At 42.7% G+C, this 17,475-nt stretch overlaps 1 protein-coding gene across 4 annotated transcripts in view; it reads left to right on the forward strand.

Moving 5' to 3' along the window:
• Positions 1-9,366: 9,366 nt before the first annotated feature.
• ABHD3 (abhydrolase domain containing 3, phospholipase) overlaps positions 9,367-17,475 on the forward strand; it is a 48,110-nt gene continuing 40,001 nt past the window's right edge. For 2 of the 4 annotated variants that reach the window (XM_073898423.1, XM_073898424.1), the window contains exons 1-3: positions 9,367-9,661; positions 10,205-10,368; positions 11,432-11,614. In XM_073898423.1, coding sequence (XP_073754524.1) covers positions 9,500-9,661; positions 10,205-10,368; positions 11,432-11,614 — 509 coding nt within the window. In that variant the 5' untranslated portion in view covers positions 9,367-9,499. The remainder of the gene's footprint in view (positions 9,662-10,204; positions 10,369-11,431; positions 11,615-17,475) is intronic. The other 2 variants (XM_073898425.1, XM_025886639.2) reach the window with 2 other exon arrangements.

Consider the following 17,475-nt stretch of genomic DNA (forward strand, 5'->3'; position numbering starts at 1 on the left):
GAGGGAGGCCTGCTTCTCCCTCTCCCACTCCCCCTGCTGGTGTTCTCTCTCTGTCTCTCTCTCTATCTCTCTCTGTCAAATAAATAAAATCTATAAAAAAACAAAAGAAGAAAATAGAAAATTCAAACAACACTATAAGCCAACCAGACCTAATAGACATATATGGAATACCACATCCAACAACAACAAAATACATTCTTCTCAACTGCACGTGGAAATTTCTCCAGGATAGACCACAAGCTAGTCCACAAAGCGAGTCTCAATTAATTTTAAAAGACTGAAATCCTACAAAGTATCTTATCTGGTCACAATAAAATGAAGCTAGAAATCAATAACAAGGAAATTTGGAAAATTCACAAATATATGAAAACAAAAAGCACACTTTTTTTTGAGAGCGCACAAGCCTGAGCTGGGGTGGGGGGTGGGAGTGGAGAGTCAGAGGGAGAGGGAGAGAGAGAATCCCAAGCAGGCTCCTCACCCAGTGCAAAGTCTGATGTGGGGCTCAATCTCAGGACCCTGATTGATCAGGGTAGAAATCAAGAGTCAGATGCTCAACCAACTGAACCACCCAGGCACCCCAAAGCAACACACTCTTAAACAGCCTGTGAGTCAAAGAAGAAATCAAAAGAGAGATGTAAAGATAATTTGAAATGAATGAAAACAAACACAACATACCCAAACTCATGGAATACGGAGAAAAGCAGTGCTCAGAGAGAAAATGCTTACATTAAAGAAGAAGAAAGATCCCAAATCAATAATAACCTTACATAACAACTTAAGGAACTAGAAAAGAAAAGCAAGTTAACCCCAAAGCAAGCAGAAGGAAGGTAATAATAAAGATTAGAGCAGTGATAAATCGAGAATAGAAAAAACAATAAAATTAATGAAACCAAAAGTTGATTCTTTGGAAACAACGACAACATGGACAAATTTGAAGTTAGACTGACTAAAAAAACAGAATCTTCAAATAACTAAAATCAGATTGAAAGTGGGATCATTAACTGTGGATCTCACAGAAATAAAAAGGATTATAAAAGAATACTGTGAACAATGGTAAGCCAACAATTTAGATAATCCAAATGAAATAGACAAGCTTTTTTCTTTAATGATTCCATTTATTTATTTGAGAGAGAGCATCAGCGAGGGGGTGGGGGGCGGGGGGGGCAGAGAGAATGGGAGAAGCAGACTCCCTGATGAGCAGGGAGCCCAACGCAGGGCTCAATCCCATGACCACAGGATCATGACCTGAGGCGAAGGCAGACACTTACCCAACTGAGCCACCCAGGCAACCCGAAATAGACAAACTTCTAGAAAAATGCATAATACCAAAACTGACTTAAGAACAAACAGAAAAATTGAACAGACCTATAAAAAGAGATTGAGTCAGTAATCAAAAACCTTCCCCCTAAAAAAGCCTAGGATTATAAGACTTCACTGGTGAATTCTACCAAACATTTAAAGAATTAATACCAATGCTTCTCAAACTCCTCCAAAACATAAAAGTGAAGGAAGCACTTCCTAACTCATTCTATGACACCAGCATTACCCTGATACCAAAGCCAGACAAAACCAACATAGAGGGAAACTAGAGACAACATTCCTTATGAATATAGTTGAAAAAAGTCCTCAACGGGCGCCTGGGTGGCTCAGTTGGTTAAGCGACTGCCTTCGGCTCAGGTCATGATCCTGGAGTCCCGGGATCGAGTCCCGCATTGGGCTCCCTGCTCAGCGGGGAGTCTGCTTCTCCCTCTGACCCTCTTCCCTCTTGTGCTATCTCTCACTCTCTCTCTCTCAAATAAATAAATAAAATCTTTAAAAAAAATCCTATTAAAAAAAAGAAAAAAGTCCTCAACAAAATATGAGCAAACCTAACCCAGCAGCACGGAAATAGGATTATACATCACAGCCGATTAGGATTTATTCTAGAATGCAAGGGTGCTTCAGCAGGTGAAAATCAATGTACTAGACCACATTACCAGAATAAAGGGGAAAAAAACAGATGATCATCTCATTCAATACAGAAGAAGTACCTGAAAATATCTCACACCTTTTCATGATGAAAACCTTGAACAAACGGGGCAAAAAGGAATTTCCTCAACATAATAAAGGGCATTTATGAATAACCCACAGCTGGGGGGCCTGGGTGGCTCAGATGTTTAAGTGTCTGCCTTTGGCTCAGGTCATGATCCCAGGGTCCTGGGATCAAGCCCCACATCAGGCTCCCCGCTTGGCAGGGAGCTTGCTTCTCCCTCTCCCTCTACTGTTCCCCCTACTTGTGCTCTCTCGCTCTCTCTGTCAAGTAAATAAATAAAATCTTAAAAAAAAAAAAAAAAAAGAATAACCCACAGCTAACATATTCAACAGCTATGGCTACAGTCTTATCTGAGGTTCAGGGTCCTTTTCCAAGTTCACATGGTTGTTTGGAGAATTCATTTTCTTGCAACTGTAGAACTAACTTATAGAGGCTTACTTCTTAAAGGCCAGCAGAAGAAAGAGTCTCTGACTTCTCCCATGTCTGATTCCTGAACTCTCTTTTAAAAGCTTCACCTGATTAGATCAGGCATACCGAGGAAATCTCCCTTTGGATTCAGTCAAAGTCTACTGCTTGGGGCTTTAATTACATCTTCAAAATCACTTCACCTTTGCTAGAAAATGTAGCATAATCACAGAAATGATATCCCATCATATTGATATGTCGTCCCACCCACACTCAAGGGTAGGGGATTATATAAGTGTACACCAGAGGGAGGAATCTTGAGAAGAGGACATCTTAAGAATTCTGCCCACCATAGGATGTGACATTTGATGAGGTAGAAAAGGGCATTGCCTTCACCTGTGTTTGGGTCTCTTTCCCACCCGCCCCTTCTAGGACCATAGCCCATCACTCACACAAGTGTGTATATCCAGGTAAGTTTGGAGGTATGCAGCTAAGAATTTACTATTCTATTTTCCTTTTTGTTTGTTTCATTACTTAAATGAGTTGGCTTAAGAACTAATTTTAGCACATTCTTGCAGTGCTTTCCCGTAACCACTCCATACTTACCTACGATGGGTGCATTTACTTATAAATGAGCTACTTGAGAATTAACAAGGGAGGGTGTTTTTAGAGATGTCAAGGTGGCCCAAGATTCTCTCTCTTTCCAACTGCTTATGATCAGAAAGCTGCATCTCTGCATGAAGGGGAAGTCTACTAAAGTTCTATTAAGATCATTTTGATCTCAAACATCTCCAGTGGAACACACCCAAATAGTTTCTCTTTATTTTTCTGCCTGTCTGTCATGCAATCTTACACAAAATATGAAAGGAGGAAGAGGAAGCGTCAACTTTACGTTCCTACAGTTGGGCTAGTCTGTAAATTAATCCTCTCCACATTAAGGCATTCCCAAATGACTTCAGTTACCTTGGAGGAAGCAGGTTAATTTATCTCCCTACTATGGCTACTACTTGGCTGCCATACCCTGAATCTAATAAACACAAATTAACCTTGAGGGAAGCTTTAAGCAGATTTTTGCTCAAGATTGCAGTGATAGGGCGCCTGGGTGGCTCAGTTGGTTAAGCAACTTCCTTCGGCTCAGGTCATGATCCTGGAGTCCCTGGGATCGAGTCCCACATGGGGCTCCCTGCTCAGCGGGGCGTCTGCTTCTCCCTCTGACCCTCCCCCCTCTCATGTGCGCGCTCTCTCTCTCTCTCATTCTCGCTCTCTCAAATAAATAAAATCTTTAAATAAAAAAAAAGATTGCAGTGATAAGGGGCAACTGTGTGGCTCAGTCATTTGGGCGTCTGCCTTCAGCTCAGGTCATGACTCCGGGGTCCTGGGATCGAGCCCAGCGCCCCTGGGCTCCTTGCTCGGTGGGGAGTCTGTTTCTCCCTCTCCCTCTGCCCCTCCCCCTCCACTTGTGCTCTCCCTCTCTCAAATAAATAAATAAAAACTTAAAAAGAAAAAAAAGACTCCAGTGATAAATCTAAACAGTACAGATTGGGACTGGGGTCTGGGGACCACAGACTCATCTGTCCTCTCGACCACTTCTGAAGTCTCCCAAGAATTCCACTTTTTCTTCTTCCCCAGGCCTCCATTGCAGGTGCCCCATGAACATTCCTCCTTTCCAACATGACTTTCTGCCAGTTAATAAAGCCCTTTCTTACTTAAATTCCTTTTTTCATCCTGAAGTCTTCGGCCTCAGTTCCCAGGGTATAGTCTCCTCCCTGCCAAGATCAATCAGTTGGAAATCACATTGCTAGTGCTAAAGCTGGGCTTTGTAGTGTTGGGGATAACTGGTGCTAAAGACAGAGTTACAGTTGGTGTATTATTAGAACTGAGGAGTTGGGGTCGCAGTGGTTTATTAATCTGGCGACATCCACAATTTTTATAACAATCCATATAGAATTATATTTCTTTTTTAAAAAAGATTTTCTTTATTTTTTAAAGTGAGAGAGAGAGAAAGGGGGAGGAGGAGCAGAGGGAGAGGGACAAGCAGACTCCACTCCGAGAGTGGAGCCCAATACAGGGCTCAATCCCATGACCCTGAGATTATGACCTAAGCCAAAATAGTCAGACCCTTAACTGATTGAGCCACCCAGGCGCCCCAGAACCACAGTATTTCTTCTAATTGAATGTAACCTAAAATTTTTATTTCATTAAGTGTACGCCTTGTGATTTTCAGTTCTGGCATTCTCTGTAAGTATAAACCATTCTGTCCTCTGCTTGATTTCTGTTGCTGATTTGCCATAGAATTGAGGACATGAAGGGTATAGGGTGTTTCCTATTACAGATAGAATTTTGCTTTATCCAAAAATTGAAGAGAAATAACCCAGAAACATTACTAATTAAGAGGTTTAATTCCTGGGGCGCCTGGGTGGCTCAGATGGTTAAGCGTCTGCCTTCGGCTCAGGTCATGATCCCAGAGTCCTGGGATCGAGCCCCACATCGGGCTCCTGGCTCAGCGAGGAGCCTGCGTCTCCCTCTGCCTCTCTCCCTGCTCATGCTTTCTCTCTCTCTCTATCTCTGTGTCTCAAATGAATAAATAAAAAAAAAAAAATCTAAAAAAAAAATTAAAAAAAAAGAGGTTTAATTCCTCCTAAAACCCCTCAGGGAGTGGATATAAAAAAAGCTCATCTCTTTTCTGAACTCGTCTTTAGCTTAATGTAAATACAGATGGATAGGGGCACCTGGGTGGCGGTTAAGCTTATGCCTTCAGCTCAGGTCATGATCCCGGGGTCCTGCGATCAAGCCCCGCATTGGGCTCCCTGCTCAGATGGGAGCCCGCTTCTCCCTCTTCCTCTTCCTGCCGCTCCCCCGCTTGTGTGCTCTCTCTCTCTGTCAAATAAATAAATAAAATCTTTTTAAAAATGCAGATGATACAAAAACAACTATAGATGTAGATACAGATATAAGTAGACATATGTACACATGGGTTAGTATACATAGATATATTACCTAGTTCAGTCAGCTGAGAGGACCTAGACACAATGATACCCCAGTAGCAATGACCACATCAGTGCCCAGTGGGCACCCAGTGCCCATATCTTGGTTTCTAATGAGAGACAGAGAGAACACAAGCAGGGGGAGAAGCAGAGGGAGAGGGAGAAGCAGACTCCCCCGCTAAGCTGGGAACCCGACTTGGGGCTCCATCCCAGGACCCAGAGATCGTGACCTGAGCCAGAGGCAGATGCCTAACCATCTGAGCCACCCAGCCACCCTGAGATGTGTTCTCATTTAAAACTTTTCTTCTGTTACATCTTAGAATGTTTGGCCTTTCCTACTTTTAGCTACATATCTTTTCACATGATTTATTCCTTTACAACTAATTTTGTATATTTTTAAATGACTTTTTTTTACTCTTTCAAAAGTAATCAATGTTCATTGTGACAATTAATTAAAGAGAAGTATAAAGAAAAGAATTAAAAACTCAATGGGGGGAATGCGTGGGTGGCTCAGTCAGTTAAGCTGCTGCCTCCAGCTTGGGTTGTGATCCCAGGGTTTTGGGATCAAGTCCCACCTCCGGCTCCTTGCTCAGCGGGGAGCCTGCTTCTCCCTCTGCCTGTCACTCCCCCTGCTTGTTCTCTCTCTCTCTCTTTGACAAATAAATAAATAAAAATCTTTAAAAAAAACTCAATGGGTTTCTTAATTTTGAATATTAATTGAAAGAGCTGAAATCGGAATAGCTGGGTGGCTCAAGTCAGTTAAGCATCTGACTCTTGGTTCTGGCTCAGGTCATGAGCTCAGGGTCATGAGATGGAGCCCCACATGGGACTCCACGCTTAGCATGGAGTCCTCCTTCTCCCTCCCCCTCCTCCTCTGCCCCTCCCCCTGCTCATTCTCTCTTGCTATTGCTCTTGCTCTAAAATAAATAAAATCTTTAAAAAAAAAAGAAAGCTGAAATCTTTAACTTATTTAAAACATTCCTACAATAACTACAGTTGACTCTTGAATAACATGGGTTTGAACTGCATAGGTCCACTTACACAAGGATTTTCTTTATAAATATGGTATGACACTGTAGATGTGTTTCTCTTCCTTAGGATTTTCTTAATAATATTTTCTTTTCAGGGCGCCTGGGTGGCTCAGTTGGTTAAGCGACTGCCTTCGGCTCAGGTCATGATCCTGGAGTCCCAGGATCGAGTCCCACATCGGGCTCCCTGCTCAGCAGGGAGTCTGCTTCTCCCTCTGACCCTCTTCCCTCTCGTGCTCTCTCTCATTCTCTCTCTCTCAAATAAATAAATAAAATCTTTAAAAAAATAATAATAATATTTTCTTTTCTCTAGCTTACTTGATTATAAGAATATAATATAGGGGCGCCTGGTGGCTCAGTCAGTTAATCGTCTGCCTTCAGCTCAGGTCACGATCTCAGAGTCCTAGGATCGAGCCCTGCATTGGGCTCCCTGCTCAGCGGGGAGCCTGCTTCTCCCTCTCCTCCCTGCTAGTGCCCTCTCTAGTTATCTCTGTTGCTATCTCTGTCTCTGTCTCTGTCTCTCTCTCTCAATTAAAGAAATAAAATCTTTAAAAAACTCTATAAAAAAAGAATATAGTATATAATATCTATAACATACAAGATATGTGTTAATCAACCGTTGTTTATGTTATCAGTAAGGCTTTCCATCAATAGTAGGCTGCTAAGTGTTTGAAGAGTCAAAAGTTATACACAGATTTTTGACTGTGCAGGGGTTGGCACCTTGAACCCCCGTGTGTTTCAACGGTCAACTGCACATTGGTAGGTAAAATGACCCACTGATATTTATTAATATTTGAATGCTCTTGTAGGACTTTTTCATCTTCTCTTAGTTTTCTATTGCTCCATAACAAATCACCAGTTTGGCAGCTTAAAACAACATATTTACTATCTGACAGTTTCCATGGATCAGGGGTCCAGGCACAGCTTAACTGGGGCTCTGCTCCAGGTCTCAGAAGGCAGTAGTCAGGACGTTGGACAGGCTGTGTTTTCATCTGGAGGCTTGACTGAGGAATAATCTGCTTCCAAGCTTATTCAGGGTGTTGGCAGAATTCATTTCCTTAAAGGCCCTACCTTCTTGCTGGTTGTCGGCTTGAGGCTCCCCACGAGTCCTAGACGCCACCACTAGTTCTCTGCTATGTGGTCCTCTCCATCTGCAGTTCATATGGCTGTTTGCTTCCTCAAGGTGGCAGGAGAGCCTTTTAGCTCCACTCTGCTAAGCTAGCATCACATAACGTAATCACAGAAGTGGTGCCATTTCATCACTTTTGCTATATTCTATTAGTTAGAAGTAAGTCACTGGTTCTATCTGCACTCAAGGTGAAGGAATTATACACAGACATAGACACCACGCAGAAGAAGTTATTGGGGGTCAGGTTAGGTCTGAGCTTTCATTTCCTCATCTAAACTGGAATAGTTCTTAAGGGAGTTTGTGAATGTTCTTCTAACAGCAAAGAGAGTTTGACATCTTCAATCTCAACCATCTTATTTTATAGACAGGGAATTGAGGCTCCAAAAGAGTAAATGGCTTGCCTAAGTTTGGTGGATGAGTTCAGAGTTGTTTACTCCCAGGTCAGCACACTTTCTACATATCGTGATGTTAATGAAGTACGTTATAGTATTTTCACTGTACACTTCAGCAAAATAAAATATATATGTATTTATTGGTAGGCAAGGCAGAAGATGGGTGCAGGCATTATAAAGAATGTTGCATGTACATTGTCAAGTATGGCAGCCACCATGTATATTTGCATTTTCTGGGTGTGATCAGATGCAAGAACCAGTGAGTGAAAGAGAATTACGTATGCTCAAGGCAAGACCAGTACATACCTTATTTCATTTAGTCATCCCAAAGACTCTATAAAGTAGAAATTATTATTCTGCAGATTAAAAAAAAAAACAGGCTCAGTGAAGGCAACTAAATTATTCTGGGCGCTGGCAACCCACAAATTACAGTGACCAAATCAAGGCCAAATAAATTGCTCAGTTCTGGCCCATCCCATTTGTCTATCACTAATTTCTATGATTAATTTACAATCCTGTGAAATTTTTCATAGTCTCTACAGCCCTTGCCTTTTTCTTTTTGCCTGTTTAAGTCTTGCGGCTCTTGGTAACTGTAGGTGGAAGGAGTTTATAATAATAGACTGCTAAATGTTCTAGCCCTTTTAGATGCCTCTATCTTCCGGTTTAGTCGTGTTGCCATAAATAAGCCTAGGAAAACCTACTTCATAAATGGTTTCTGGTCCATATGTTAAGTAACTGAATTTGTGTAAGTCTAGAAGTTCAAAGCACTAACGAACCACAAATAGGCTTTAAAATTTTTTGAATCCCAGTTCCTTTTCTTGATCTCCTTATTTATTTTTGGGAACCACTTTTCATTCAAGGCATATTTAAGGAACTAAAAGGATTCAGAGCGATTTAAAGTAGGAATAGCCTCATTATTGAGTATTTATAGACTATTTTTTCTCTTTTGATAGTGTTCAGGGGAAACCCAACTTTCTGGGGGATGTGGGATTTTTTTTTCCCTACGTAGTGCATTCTTCTAACATATATTTGGCATTAACTCCCTCAGTTTTTTCCGACGCACCCTAAACCACTAGTTTACAGTACTAAACGAAACCCACCGCCGTGCGGAACCGTTCAAGGTCACTGGAGCAGGTGCCCAGCCAGTGACCGGAATGCGCACTGCCAGGCCCATTTCCTCCAAAGTCGGCGCTCGATCTCTGCCCACCCTTGGGGGTCACCCAGCCTGACTGCGACCAGACCACCAGACCGGCAGACCCAGTCCGCCCCCCGCCCCGGTGGCCGCGCTCGGAACCGCGCCTCTGGAAGGTTCCTGAGTGACTGACGGGTGGCGGGGCTGGCAGTTCCGAGAAATCTGGGGCGGAGCCAGCGGCGGACAGCGGCGGTGCTACGCCTCCCGGGGCCGCTCGGCCGCGCCCGCTGGCGGAAGCTGCGCTTTGCCGGGCTAGAGACGCTCTGCTCAAGGGTCCGGGGAGGTGCAGCGGCCGCTTTCCGTGGCTCGCCGGCTGACTGGCCTCCCACCGCAGACCATGCAGCGCTTAGCGATGGACCTGCGGATGCTATCCAGGGAGCTCTCCCTCTACCTGGAGCACCAAGTCCGGGTTGGGTTCTTCGGCTCGGGAGTAGGCTTATCCCTGATCCTGGGCTTCAGCGTCGCTTACGCCTGCTATTACCTGAGCAGCATTGCCAAGGTGAGCCAGGGGTTGGCGCGGACGCGGGGGCGCAGGGCCGCGGGGGCGTTCGCTGGGAGCTACAGCAGCCGGCGAAGCTGGAACTGCCGCCGCAGGCGCGGGTGGCTAGGGCGGCCCTGGAGGCGAGAGTGCCGCTGCTCGCATGTTGTTGCCCTTTCCCGGGCATCTGACGGACGCCCTTTGAGCGCGGGCGGGAAAGGGGGCCAGCTCTTGACCGCCTGCCTGTGAGTCCGGCCGGGGTGCTCGGACAGCAGCCAGGACCCGGCTGACCTAGGCGCAACGGTACTGCCCTGTCACCGTTCGCTAGCCTGGCAATGCTGTAGCACTTCTGAGAATGACTCCCTTATCTCAACTCTTGCCTTCCTCTCTCCAAGGCTTTGGTCAATCACTCTTTAAGTCCGTTGTGACTGCGATGTGTGTCAGGCTTCTCGAAGGAGATGTAATCGGAGGGAGCGCGTGCGCGAGGGACGAGTCTGCTCATTTCTGGTCTACGGCAAAACTTTGTTCTGGACCCTTCACTATAATACTGGCTTTCCCCCACAGAAGCCCCAGTTAGTGACGGGGGGTGAGAGCTTCAGCCGCTTCCTCCAGAACCACTGTCCGGTGGTGACAGAAACGTACTACCCGACGGTTTGGTGCTGGGAGAGTCGAGGACAGACACTCCTGAGACCTTTCATCACTTCTAAGCCCTCGGTACAATACAGGAAGTAAGTATATTTCCATTTGCCGTCATTTCTTCAAAACCACGGGGTTTTTGGCATACTCCCAGTCCTTGGTTAACCTTTGGTTGGTCAGCATATAGAAAAGAAAAGGGATTGAAAATGGAAGGTTTGCCCCCTCGCTCCCACCCAACACACACACTCAGTTGCTGGAAAATATTCAGGTATTGCCTTTCACCGTTTGTGTGTGTGTGTGTGTGTGTGTGTGTGCAAGCGCCCACGCGCCTTGATGTAACCGGTTTATTTCTAGAGAAGTGTTTGAGGGTTACTCTTCCAATTTGGCATGCATCTGTCCCTGAGGACCTAGATCCTTTGATGATATATACCAATTCACTGATGCTGGGAGTGGGGATGGAGTGGAGAACGATGCCAATTAATATGGATTTTGCGTGATGGGCTTCTGTAAAAGGATTTCATATTAATAAGCAAATGGGTTCTTGATGCTAATGTCCTTGAGGTGTTAAAGATATGATCCAGAATTTATCAGTAACCAGGAGATTTAGATGGTGCCTAGTATTAATTTCCCTGAGTCATCTAGTCTTTCTGGAGTTCCTTTTGTTGCCTGGAATTTGCACTATTTGGGAAAATTCTTTAAGTTCGTAGAGACTGTGTGAGAAATACTTTAAAATATTTGAGAAGCAAATTTTATAATATACTCTGTGGGGAGACTGCATTACTGAGTCAAAGGGCCAGAGCAGTGATCAGATCAGCACTTTACTTATTCACAATTCCCTGGTGAATTATTTGGGTGACCTCGATCAAATAGGGCTGGATATTTTAGAGTGATGAGGAAATGATAAAGGTAAATATGTGAAGTACTTTGTAGTTCATTTTTATATGCTGCTTTTCTGTGTTGTTGCTGGAAATACTTTATGATACTAATCTCATATCATTCTTGTAATAAAAGAAAGTGATATAAGTATGTGTTAGTGAATGCTGAAAAAAAGTTCTTTTCAGATGACCAAATCATGTCATATATCTATAAAATTAAGACACTAATTTTAAGACATGACTCGAAACACTTAATGAGTATGTCTTTTATTTCTTTCAGTGAACTTATTAAAACTGCAGACGGAGGACAGATTTCACTGGACTGGTTTGATAATTGTAACAGTAAATGTTATATGGATACCACCACCAGACCTACTGTCTTATTGTTGCCTGGCCTCACTGGAACAAGCAAGGAATCATATATCCTTCATATGATCCATCTTAGTGAAGAATTGGGATACAGGTACCAGTAAAAGATCTATTCCATTTTTCATGTAGTTTGTCCTAAATGAAGCACAAATCTATCTCTATGTTTGTTTCAGAAATACTTGTTATTTTTTGCATGGATTAAGCAGTTGCCTAGATTATTATTTTTCTCTGCTTCCTCTTTTGCCTTTCTTTTTTCCCCCAGGAAGATGCATAACTGAATCATCTCATAGGAAATAGCACTTAGCCTAGTAGACACTCAGCAGATTTTGGATGAATGAATGAATGAATGAATGAATGAAATTAGTATCACCTAGGAATTGACATAGGACCCAGGTCTGAGAAGCAGTTGGCCCACTGAAAGCAATGCTATGGAAAATAGCCATTACAAACCCCTGAGAGAGTACATAGTGACCCTCATGTCTCATTCCATATTTGAGCCCTGAATCCACTAATCTTGTCTTACTGGCTCAGACCTCAAATGTAAAAAATATTCAGAATCAGCTTGTAGGTGAGCCTTAATTTTCCAAAGGTGATCCATGCCTCTTCTGTCCACCTGAGTTTGCAGATACACATAATTAATGTCCAATCGATGATGCCATAGTATTCTTTAGGAACCATTATTCAGCTTAGTCACCAGGTACAATTTCCCTTTTTACAAGTGACTTAGCAACTTTAAATTTCAGGTTCAGCTCTAAAATCTTAAAGCAGAGTCGTTGTGAAAAGTACTGCTTTTTTGTGTCTGTCTTTTATAGCTGATGGTAATTATTATAATGGAACACTCTGAGTTGCATTTAAAGTAGAGTTGTATCTTTTGTTAAAATTGAAACACTCTGTGTGAAAAATTGATGTAGAGTTTATATTAATAAAAACATTTTATGTAAATGGGGAAATACCATAAGAACTAATTCAATTTTAACAAGTAACTCTGATCTTTTATAGATAAAACCTATTTTGTCCATGAAATGACAGCCTCTCAGACATTTTGATAGATGTTCCGGAATTATTGTCCTTGTGAAATTTTCACTAATAGCAGGAATTCATCATTATTCTATGTTTAGCATCATCCAGTTAGATGTGAGGCTTGATTCCAATTTTTTGCTAAAATTTAGTCATGCTCAAAAAGTACAGATCATAAAGCCTATTGTGCCTATTTAAATTGCTGATTCTATACTTGGCCTGAGCCGTCTCCCAAGACAGGAAGTGCTTTTAAAAACACAAAAAAATGTAGTTGAAACTCAAGGACTAAATTTCCTAAGTCCTGGAGTTGCCAGTACACAAGGCAGTTTTCCATCATTTGTAAAAGTTGCCAAATTTTATGACCATGGCTATCATTACACTGTGCTTCAAAGCTTTTGGAAGATTCTAGCTCCCCTGAGGGTTAAAATCTCTTCTGTTGGTTCAGAAATTTTATGGAGAATGTATAATATAAGGAAGGTTTTGTGCTAGATACTTCTCACAACAAAGAGTTGTGAGAAGTTGTCCTTGCCACAAGGAGCCTGTGAGAAGAGTAGGCTGGACAGCTTCCCTGTCAGCTGCTTTGAAGACCCACCTTATTTGGGTTTCAATAACTCTAACAGTGAATTAGACTGGACTTGAAAGTAGCAGAATACATGAATAAGCAATGGTCTGGAAACTTTTCAGTGGCCTTTTGGACTATCCCCTTTTGTTTTTAACTACAAGGGGATCACTGAATCTAAGTTGGAGAGGGTGTATCGGTTAGCTTTTGCTGTATAACAAACTATTCCAAAACTTAGTAGCTAAAAAAACAACCATTCTGCTCATAATTCTGTGGGTCGGGAATTTGGGCTGAGCAAAGCTGGATGGTTCTGCTCTTGGCTGGGATCGTTCATGCATTTGAGGTCACCAGCCAGGACAACTCCATGCATGGGGGCCCTCAGCAGGGATGACTCATCTCAGCTCCATGTGGCCCCTTATTCACCATCAGGCTCACCCCGAGTTTGTTCATTTGGTTGCAGAGGGTTCCAAGAGTGCAAAAGTAAAAGCTTCAAGGCTTCTTGAGGTTCAAGCTAAGAACTCTCATAATGTTGCTTCTGCCACATTCCAGTCCAAGCAAGTCACGTGGTCAACCCAGAGTCCAAGAGTAGGGAAATAGACTCCACCTCTTGATAGGAAGGCCTACAAAATATTTTTGCAACCTACCAGAGACAGCAAGGCAGTTCCGAAGACCACTGAAGGTAAAAAAAAAAAAAAAAAAAAGATCTGGAACTTTGGCAGAGGGGTTGGGTTGAGTCCTTTGAGGCTGTGTAATATAGGGATATGTGTGTGGGATTTGGAGCTGGGTCTGTGTTCAAATGATGGAACTTCTACTTACTGAGTGACCTTGGCAATTAATTTTTAAATTTACCAATTAACAGCTTCTCATTTACTACAGACAGTTTAAATGAATTAGAATATATAAAGTACTTGGTTTAGTGACATGAACAAAGTGGATCTTTAGGAATGTTTATGTATTCCTTCCCAGACCTTCTATTCCCCAATTAGAATAGAATACTTTTTATAATTTAAAGAGCAAGTACAAGCAAACCTACCTCTTGGGATATATAAACATCTAGTTTGCTTACAGGAATGCTTTGAGTGTATTATAATGTCTCTTACACAGTAGAGTTTCATAGGCAGTACAAATGCCTCAATACCTTGTGGGTGTATAACCTTCAAGCCCCAGTTACTATCTTGTGTAAAGGCTGAAAGTGGAGGGAGGGTCAGGTCACCAGAGAACTGTTGCTGCTTCGCTGCTGAGATATAATTTAGACATTAGAGAGAACTTAATTCCTGGCATATGGATAAGTGAAACATAAGGGTTTACTATTGTTGCTGTTAAAAAATGTGTTATTCCTGTACCTGAAAACTGACAAAGACACAGAACTTCTCTGGTAAGTTTCACCACTTCAGCATTAATAGTGGTTGGGATAGAAACTTAAGCTGAAGTTCATTTAAGATCATTGTAAGCAAAAGCTTTACCAGGAAGTCGAATGAAAATGAATGGGGAATACATGGTCTACCTGCCTGCCCATCTTCATTGGCTGAGTGCAGTATGTGTTCCTTGGATAAACTTGCCCCTGAGGGGAGAAGAGAATTGCTGACCCAGACAGCCTCAGTCACACTTCCAAATTTTATCAGTCAGATAAGCCCTCCATCTCCTGGAGAATGAGTAAAGTTAAGAAAGGCCAGGAGGCCAGGAGTGTGTTTAGAGAGAAGCTTCCCTCACAGAAATCAGAGGACTGGAGAAAAAGTTACACCCATATGATTGATAAAGTAGTTAGAAATCTTATCCATTCATTCAAGATTTTTTTTTTTAAATCTCTATTTGGTAACACAGCCTAATAGACATTATTTTATGTACCTGAATATTATCTGTTTTCTTAAATCTTTTCCCCATTGTCTGAATTAATTTTTAGCATTACAACTAAAAAGAGGGATGGGCGCCTGAGTGGCTCAGTTGGTTAAGCAACTGCCTTCAGCTCAGATCATGATCCTGGAGTCCCGGGATCGAGTTCCGCATTGGGCTCCCTGCTCAGTGGGGAGTCCGCTTCTCCCTCTCCCGCTCTCCCCTCTTATGTACTCTCTCTCTCTCTCATTCTCTCTCTCAAATAAATAAATAAAAATCTTTAAAAAAAAACTAAAAAGAGGGAGAAAACTGACTCTGAGAACATCCAAATCATCTTCTACTTTGACCTCTTTTATTGAGAGCCTTCATCTCCTATTTTGTTCCACCCCCAACTCGTATTAAAAAGAGTGAACCATCCAGAATTATGTAATAATAAGTCCATTGAAATCTAGGTCAGTCATTAAGTATTTTTATCAGAACCTATATTCCCAAAGAGCATACAGTTTAGCTGAAGTGACGAAGAGTATGCAGTAGTAGGGAAGAAATGCATTAGAGAGAACCAGGACTAGCTACAAGTAACAGAAAACTCAAAATAACAGTGACTTTAAAAAAGAAGTTACACCAGGGCTCTATAGTATCAGGAAGGGTTACATCATAACCCATGGCTGCTCTCACCTCTCCAGCTATCACCTCTCCATTCCAACCCAGCTATCACCTCCCCATTCCAACATCCAAGAAGGAGAAAAAAGACTGGAGAATTCACTTTCTTTAAGGGTGCTTTCCAGCAGCTGTGCACACCACTTTTGCTTCTATCATATGGACCTGCTCTTCCTCAGCCTCAAGGGAGGCTTGAAAGTGAAAACTTTATTTTGGGCATCCATGTACTCAAGTGAAATTGGGAGATTCTGTGACAAAGAAGAGGAGGATGGATACTGGGAGATAACTGGCAGTCTCTAGCACTGAGTGGTCAGTGTTGCAAGTGCCAGGATTCTGGAATATCAGACACCAAATGAGACATTTTATGGAGGGAAGGAACAGGTCAGCAGTGCCAGAGGCAAGTGAAAGGGCAAGGAAAATGAGGACAGATAAAACAAAATTGGAGAAGATTCAGCAGGGCAGGGCGCCTGGGTGGCTCAGTTGGTTGGGCGACTGCCTTTGGCTCAGGTCATGATCCTGGAGTCCCGGGATCGAGTCCCGCATCGGGCTCCCTGCTCAGCGGGGAGTCTGCTTCTCCCTCTGACCCTCCCCCCTCTCATGTGCTCTCTCTCTCATTCTTTCTCTCAAATAAATAAATAAAAAATCTTAAAAAAAAAAAAAAAAGATTCGGCAGGGCAATGAGGAAGGAAGCCCAACTCCTGAGGGCCACAGTGACCTCAGGAGACTAGACCAAGAGTGGATCCCACATTCTGTGAGTTTGACAGAGGAAGGAGGGAAACAGGCGAGGGGTCAGAAAAGAACGGAAGGACGAATGGAGGGATTTTTCAAGGTTGTAGGTGTTTGCTTCAAGAAATTTCCCTCTTGCAACTTTTTTTTTTAAGATTTTATTTATTTATTTGAGAGAGAGAGAATGAGAGAGAGAGAGCACGAGAGGGAAGAGGGTCAGAGGGAGAAGCAGACTCCCCGCTCAGCAGGGAGCCCGATGCGGGACTCGATCCCGGGACTCCAGGATCATGACCTGAGCCGAAGGCAGTGGTCCAACCAACTGAGCCACCCAGGCGCCCCCATTTTTAAAACCACTTACAGTGGGAGGGGGTGGGGGGATGGGTTAGCCTGGTGATGGGTATTAAAGAGGGCACATTCTGCGTGGAACACTGGGTGTTCTGCACAAACAATGAATCATGGAACACTACATCAAAAACTAATGATGTAATATATGGTGATTAACATAACAATAAAAAAATAAAAAAAAAACACTTACAGAAAGCACGGACTTTTAAATGTGGTTTGACAGGACTCAGATTTTCTATGTTTCGCTGCAGAGCCCACCTATTTATCGGTAGCAAGGTTGCCATTGTCCTGCATTTACGTATTGGAAAGAAACTAGAAGTGGGAGATGATTTGAAAGAAGTTTTCAGTGTTGTTTTACATTCCAGTTTGGAGTCTGGACCTGTGCATTTTGGATTTAGGGCAGGTATCACCGGTAGATACGAAGCTTTAGGTGACGCTTAGCTTTTCCTGCAGTATCAGAAGGGCACTAGGAGGTCACCTACGCACTTTTCCTGAGGGAGGAAGGAAGGGAAGGCAGGGAAACAAAAGGGTGAGTTCTGACCACACCCTAGTCTAAAAGCTGTATTTTAGGTAAGAAGTCACTTTAAATTAACACCAGGATGTGTTTATCTAAAAGTATTTTTTTAATCATTTTTTTATTGTTGTTAAAACAATTTGGCTTTTAAAAGGTTTGAGAATGAGTTCAGTTAACTGATTATTCATGAGACTGGCTAGATGACATGATGCATACTAGGAAGCACTGGGTGAAGAGCTCAGCTTATTTAATGGTATTTCTGAAAAAAAGTTATGGTGGATACCAACAAGTGGTCTCATTCCCTAGG

Source organism: Callorhinus ursinus, unplaced genomic scaffold (genome assembly GCF_003265705.2).
Source record: "Callorhinus ursinus isolate GAN/ISIS: 27379988/994484 unplaced genomic scaffold, GSC_fseal_2.0 scaffold11, whole genome shotgun sequence".
In the NCBI taxonomy this organism is placed as follows: Eukaryota; Metazoa; Chordata; class Mammalia; order Carnivora; family Otariidae; genus Callorhinus; species Callorhinus ursinus.